The following is a 7,500-nucleotide window of genomic DNA, read 5'->3' as shown; positions in this document are numbered from 1 at the left end:
TGTGTTCAGGTGTCCCGATGTGTTCAGGTGTCCCGTACCTGGGTCAGAGATGTGTTCAGGTGTCCCGTACCTGGGTCAGAGATGTGTTCAGGTGTCCCGTACCTGGGTCAGTGATGTGTTCAGGTGTCCCGTAGTGTGTACCTGGGTCAGAGATGTGTTCAGGTGTCCCGTAGTGTTCACCTGGGTCAGAGATGTGTTCAGGTGTCCCGTACCTGGGTCAGAGATGTGTTCAGGTGTCCCGTACCTGGGTCAGAGATGTGTTCAGGTGTCCCGTAGTGTGTACCTGGGTCAGTGATGTGTTCAGGTGTCCCGTAGTGTGTACCTGGGTCAGAGATGTGTTCAGGTGTCCCGTAGTGTGTACCTGGGTCAGTGATGTGTTCAGGTGTCCCGTAGTGTGTACCTGGGTCAGAGATGTGTTCAGGTGTCCCGTAGTGTGTACCTGGGTCAGAGATGTGTTCAGGTGTCCCGTAGTGTTTACCTGGGTCAGAGATGTGTTCAGGTGTCCCGTAGTGTGTACCTGGGTCAGAGATGTGTTCAGGTGTCCCGTAGTGTTCATCTGGGTCAGAGATGTGTTCAGGTGTCCCGTAGTGTTCACCTGGGTCAGAGATGTGTTCAGGTGTCCCAGTGTACCTGGGTCAGAGATGTGTTCAGGTGTCCCAGTGCACCTGGGTCAGAGATGTGTTCAGGTGTCCCGTAGTGTGTACCTGGGTCAGAGATGTGTTCAGGTGTCCCGTAGTGTTCACCTGGGTCAGAGATGTGTTCAGGTGTCCCGTAGTGTACCTGGGTCAGAGATGTGTTCAGGTGTCCCGTAGTGTTTACCTGGGTCAGAGATGTGTTCAGGTGTCCCGTAGTGTACCTGGGTCAGAGATGTGTTCAGGTGTCCCGTAGTGTGTACCTGGGTCAGAGATGTGTTCAGGTGTCCCGTAGTGTGTACCTGGGTCAGAGATGTGTTCAGGTGTCCCGTAGTGTGTACCTGGGTCAGAGATGTGTCTCCACTTGGACGGCACCATGGTGAACTCTCCGCGGATGATCTGCTCCGTGATCGACTGGCGGCTGAAGTTTTCATGGAACGGAGGATAACCACCCAGACTGAGAGACAGACAGGTTAGAGACAGACAGACAGGTTAGAGACATTTTGACAATTTGAATGTATTTGACAGGTGAATGTACATTTAAAGAAGCCTAAAAGAAAGAAGAAGCTGTCAGACAGACAGGCAGGCGGAGGGTGAGACAGGAGCGAGCCTACCAGACGAAGAGCAGGACTCCAAGGCTCCACGCGTCCACGGCCAGCCCGTATCCCGACGTGGACGTGAAGACTTCAGGAGCGAGGTAGGACGGTGTCCCACACAGACTCCTCATCAGCAGGGACTCATCCAGGATCCGGGACTGGTTGAAGTCTGTCACCTGACACACACACACACAGACAGACACACACACAGACACACAGACAGACAGACAGACAGACACACACACACACACACACACACACACACACACAGACAGACAGACACACAGACAGACAGACAGATAGACAGACAGAGAGACACAGACAGACACACACACACACACACACACACACACACAGAGGTTGGGTACCGGTGCTAAAACAATACTTAGAAACGACGACCTAGAATGAAACATATTACCAACTTCACGACCATATCATGGTAAAATCATAGTGGATTTTAGTATTATAAAATTGGGGCTCAGTCCCCCCACAGGGAGACTTCTCTGCTGAGACAACGAAGGACAGCCAGGAGAGGGACAGCCTGTTATCCGTCTCCCAGGTAGGGTTGGGTACAGTTTGGATTTTTACGATTCTGATGCCAAATCGATTCCTAAACTGATTCTTCTTGAAAAACTGAAAAATGACATCAAAGAAAGGCTCTTTTATGGGTTTTTTAATTAAAAATGATTTAAATTTAACAATATGGTACCGTCACATCCCGATCACGTGACTGCCCCCCTCCCAAAAAAAAATCCTATCCTGCAAAATCCCGAGAGAAAGACTCCTGAATCCCGTCCCGCTCCCGTTTGGTTCCCTATGTTGTCTAAAGTTATCAGACTTTGCCCCCCCTGTAGCACGTTTGGTTAATCACGGTCAAATCACTGAGGTTGCCTCGGAAATTTAGGCTACACTATACATGCATTACCTGCAGGTCTAGGTAACATGTATTACCTGCAGGTCTAGGTAACATGTATTACCTGCAGGTCTAGGTAACATGTATTACCTGCAGGTCTAGGTAACATGTATTACCTGCAGGTCTAGGGTAACATGTATTACCTGCAGGGTCTAGGTAACACGTATTACCTGCAGGTCTAGGTAACACGCATTACCTGCAGGTCTAGGTAACACGTATTACCTGCAGGTCTAGGTAACATGTATTACCTGCAGGTCTAGGGTAACATGTATTACCTGCAGGGTCTAGGTAACATGTATTACCTGCAGGTCTAGGTAACATGTATTACCTGCAGGTCTAGGTAACATGTATTACCTGCAGGGTCTAGGGTAACATGTATTACCTACAGGTCTAGGTAACATGTATTACCTGCAGGTCTAGGTAACATGCATTACCTGCAGGTCTAGGTAACATGCATTACCTGCAGGTCTAGGTAACATGTATTACCTACAGGTCTAGGTAACATGTATTACCTGCAGGTCTAGGTAACATGTATTACCTGCAGGTCTAGGTAACATGTATTACCTGCAGGTCTAGGGTAACATGTATTACCTGCAGGTCAGGGTAACATGTATTACCTGCAGGTCTAGGTAACATGTATTACCTGCAGGTCTAGGTAACATGTATTACCTGCAGGTCTAGGTAACATGTATTACCTGCAGGTCTAGGTAACATGTATTACCTGCAGGTCTAGGTAACATGTATTACCTGCAGGCCTAGGTAACATGTATTACCTGCAGGTCTAGGTAACATGTATTACCTGCAGGTCTAGGTAACATGTATTACCTGCAGGTCTAGGTAACATGTATTACCTACAGGCCTAGGCCATTTCATTACGTAATTCCTAACGGAGATCTTCTCACAGCTCCTGAAAATGGAGTCTGAGCATGTTTAGTTGTAGGTATCATAGCATCGTTTGTATCTGGTTTCCCTACTGCCGCCTGCTGGTGTGGAGAGTTATTTCCTCTCACGCAGGCGCAGAACGTATGTGGTACTAGGCTGTAGTCGGCTGGAGTCTCTGCGGTGTGTTCAGGTGCTAATTTTTGGCCAAGACAAATGTGACGCAGGGCGATGTGAGGCGACGCCACAGTTGGCTTGGCGTGTCAGTGCCTTTAACTGTAGCTGTGATGAAGGTGATGATGATGATGATGTGTTACCTTGATGAGACACTCGTTGTCCTGCGAGGACAGCAGGATGTTCTCTGGTTTCAGGTCTCTGTGGATGATCCCTTTACTGTGGAGGTACTACACACACACACACACACACACACACACACACACACACACACACACATACACACACACACATATACACAGAGGACTCAGGTGTGTGGTGGTTACCGTAGCGACAGTGTTTCTGTCTCACCTTGACCGCTCTCAGCATCTGATAGAAATAGAGTTTGGCAACAGACTCGTCGAGCTGCTGCTGAGACTTAACTCTGTGGAACAACTCTCCTCCCTCCATCCTGAGAGAGACAGACAGACGGACAGAGAGGGAGAGACAGGTGAGGAGACAGACAGAAAAAGGGCTGTTTTTGCCTTTTAGTTAAAGAGTAAGGTCATTTTAGTTTAACATGAAACAGCCCCGAAATCACCATCACCAAACTACACCAGACTCCATGTAAATAATCAGTACTTTTAGCGTATATAGAGCCAGCATATCTCCACCAGACTCCATGTAAATAATCAGGACTTTTAGCGTGTATAGAGCCAGCATATTTCCACCAGACTCCATGTAAATAATCAGGACTTTTAGCGTGTATAGAGCCAGCATATTTCCACCAGACTCCATGTAAATAATCAGCACTTTTAGCGTGTATAGAGCCAGCATATTTCCACCAGACTCCATGTAAATAATCAGGATTTTTAGCGTGTATAGAGCCAGCATATTTCCACCAGACTCCATGTAAATAATCAGCACTTTTAGCGTGTATAGAGCCAGCATATCTCCACCAGACTCCATGTAAATAATCAGGACTTTTAGCGTGTATAGAGCCAGCATATTTCCACCAGACTCCATGTAAATAATCAGGACTTTTAGCGTGTATAGAGCCAGCATATCTCCACCAGACTCCATGTAAATAATCAGGACTTTTAGCGTGTATAGAGCCAGCATATTTCCACATGTAAATGGGTGAATTAAGGGTTTATTTCAACCAAACCAGAGTGGTGATTGTTGGAACAGTGGAAAGATGAACCAAGACGGCTTTTGATAGTTTGATTTAGTTTCTGTCCACTTTGAATGAAGTGTGTTTTACGATGATAAAAGTCCTGATTATTTACATGGAGTCTGGTGGGTTTGGTGATGGAAAGAGCAGCTTTAACTGTAACTCACAGCTCCAACACAATGTAATAACTGTCCTCCGTCTGATAGAAGTCCTCCGTTTTAATGAGACACGGCTGCAGGGGACAAGGAGACAAGGAGAAGATAACATCGGTTGAGTTACTATTAATATTATTCTTATTGCTTATTAATAGTGTAATCCTGTCTCTTCTTCTGTGGTGTCAAACTCACGTGGTCGACTCTCTGCAGAATCTCGATCTCAGTCTGTGCATTTCTCGTCGCTGTCTGTGATTGGACCAAACAAACAAACAGACACATCGTCACCATCCCGGCCTGCCATTGGTGCAGAGGAACGTCACAGAGTCTAATATTTATAACGTCTGCTACATCACAGACGCCTAGAGGCTGCAAGGAAATACAGCTGCGGATGGAAGTTACTAGCCTGACAAGCCAGACCCACCCATCCAGATGTTGTTCAGTTCAGTTTTATTTATATTGCACCTTTAAAAACAACCATAGTTGACCAAAGTGCTTAACAAGGTCCAAAATCAAAGAGATAATATACACAAACAAAACACAATATACAATACTAAATAACCAACAGTAGAAAAAGGTCAAGATATCAAAGCTCAACTTGAATTGAAAGCCAATGCATAGTAATGGGTCTTAAGCAAGGCCTTGAACGTTTCAATGGTCCGAGATGTTCTTACATGAATAGGTGGACTAATCCAGAGGTTTGGAGCAGCCAATGAAAAGGCTCGATCACCTTTGTTTTTTAACCTGGATCTGGGCACATGGAGGAGCATCTGATTGGACGACCTCAGTGCTCTGACAGGTGTGTGGACATGTAAGAGCTCCGATAAATAAGAAGGCGACAACCCATTTAAGATCTTGAAACAAACAGGAAGCCAGCGGAGTGCGGCCAAAACCGGTGTAATGTGGTCACGCTTTTTGGTCCCGGTTAAAAGTGGAGCTGCTGCGTTCTGGACTAACTGTAACCGACGAAGGGATGACTGATCCAATCCAACATACAAAGAGTTACAGTAGTCTAAACGGGATGTAATAAATGCATGTATGACTCTGTCTGGGAACTCACCATTGGCAGGCCTCAATCCGAGGGGCGGGATAAACGGTTGTCTTTCAAATTCCCTCTGTACGCAATAGACCTTTTTCACAGCAGACATGTTGACATGTCAGAGTAGGAACAGCACAGGTGTGTTATAACCATTAATGATGGCTGCGTTCCACTTAGCAGAGGTCCTGGTGTTGTTCATGCTGACTCACTGAAATATCTCACTGGGACACTAGATGGCACTGAGCCATCGTTAAGGTGATCAGTCTCAGCTGGGCTCTTCCTACTATGACAAGTCAACATGTCTGCTGGGAAGAAGGTCCATAGGATAGCGCTACAACCAACCACAGCAACGCTAGTTGATAGATTACACTTTAAACTCTGAACACATCTTCCTTTTTAAGAATGACTTCAGGGCCGTTCTTTGTTCTTTTCTCAAAGAAAAGCTGAACTCCAAGTCTTCCAGAGTCGTGGCCAAAGCCGATTCCAAAGACCGCTGTTCGCCAGCAGCAGCAGCCATCTTCTTTGTTTTCAAGTAGCAGGGAATTCACATAGACACTATATAAGAATGGACCAACAGGTCCCGTGTCTCTGGACGGAGACCAGTGAAGGACATTAGAAGCTCTTTCCCGGTGATGGCTGAGCGTTACTGAGCAGCCTCCAACTGAGCTTGAAGACGTAGATGTGACGTGAGCAACCTGTCTGAAAGTTGGAAGTCTTCTGGTAGCTGTGCCAAGAGAAATCTCAATCATTCCCAATCTAGCAGAGACGGAGAGCGTAGGTATATGTAAGGAGATAACATAGACACAGGCTCATTATTGATCACTAAAATGATAGTTAACATTAGTCATTACACTTAAACAGCTGATGGAAGTCCAAACTGCCTGAGAGCTTCTCCTGTACTATACGGTAACTCCTCTACTATGAGACAGGAAGTCTCGTGGTTATGACCCAATCGTTAGCCTATTGTTATAAAAACGTCTGCTACGGAGCCATAACGTGAGCTACAAGGTAATGGAGCCTTTTATACATTGTCGTGTTTCTTTAGAAATAAACAACGGACAAATAGAGTCTTTAAACGCTTCAGATGTAAAGGTATTCTCTGTCAAAGTGACGTCAGAATGAATGGCAGTCAATGGGATGCTAACGGGATGCTAACGGGATGCTAACGGGATGCTAACGGGAGGTGATGGCTTGGTAGCATCCACATGGCTCCATAGGAGGTTCGAGCTCTGAAGCGAAGCTGACCCCCTTGGGAATTCACGCCGAACCGTCGCAGCTCTGCTGTCATTATGTTAAGCTCCGCCCACCGACTCTATACACGATGTGATTGGCCTGACCAGAGTTTGGTTTTTCCAGCTCCCAAGCCAACGGAGAGTTGCCAGACGACCCTGGCTGCAGATTACATCTGCTGCCGCTGGGGGGTCTAGATTTCTAGGCTATGAAGTTACGCTAAATTATGCTAAATCTCGCAAAATCTAGTCTAATATAACTATTATTTCAATACTTTCACCCAGGAAACACGTGTTCGTTCCTCAAGAGTGTTTTCATCTTTTTCCTAAACTTAACAAGTCGTTTTGGTGTCTGAACGTAACTGTTTCCCTTCCAGCCTCAACACACACAGCTCTGAGCCAATCAGAGAGCAGATGGGAGGACTCACCCCTTCAGACTGAAAGTTCTTCTTGTTGATTATTTTCACGGCAAACTTCCTGCATGATGATCTCTCAAAGGCCAGTTTAACTTCTCCGCACACTCCTCTGAGACACACACACACACACACACACACACACACACAGACACACAGAGACACACACACACACACACACACACAGAGACACACACAGACACACACACACACACACACACAGACACACACACACACACACACACACACACACACACACAGAGACACACACACACACACACACAGCACACACACACACACACAGAGACACACACACACAC

At 46.4% G+C, this 7,500-nt stretch overlaps 1 protein-coding gene across 2 annotated transcripts in view; it reads right to left on the bottom strand.

The window, feature by feature from the left end:
• Window positions 1-7,500, bottom strand: part of chek2 (checkpoint kinase 2) — a 16,270-nt gene that overhangs the window by 4,250 nt on the left and 4,520 nt on the right. For both annotated transcript variants that reach the window (XM_078251697.1, XM_078251696.1), the window contains exons 6-12: window positions 7,196-7,292; window positions 4,695-4,748; window positions 4,515-4,579; window positions 3,546-3,645; window positions 3,338-3,424; window positions 1,247-1,404; window positions 974-1,089 (exon numbers count right to left, since the gene is read on the bottom strand). In XM_078251697.1, coding sequence (XP_078107823.1) covers window positions 974-1,089; window positions 1,247-1,404; window positions 3,338-3,424; window positions 3,546-3,645; window positions 4,515-4,579; window positions 4,695-4,748; window positions 7,196-7,292 — 677 coding nt within the window. The remainder of the gene's footprint in view (window positions 1-973; window positions 1,090-1,246; window positions 1,405-3,337; window positions 3,425-3,545; window positions 3,646-4,514; window positions 4,580-4,694; window positions 4,749-7,195; window positions 7,293-7,500) is intronic.

This window comes from Sander vitreus, chromosome 5, assembly GCF_031162955.1.
Source record: "Sander vitreus isolate 19-12246 chromosome 5, sanVit1, whole genome shotgun sequence".
Taxonomy (NCBI): domain Eukaryota; kingdom Metazoa; phylum Chordata; class Actinopteri; order Perciformes; family Percidae; genus Sander; species Sander vitreus.
Note: the sequence above shows the minus strand (reverse complement) of the source record. Positions and strands in the feature narration are given on the sequence as shown.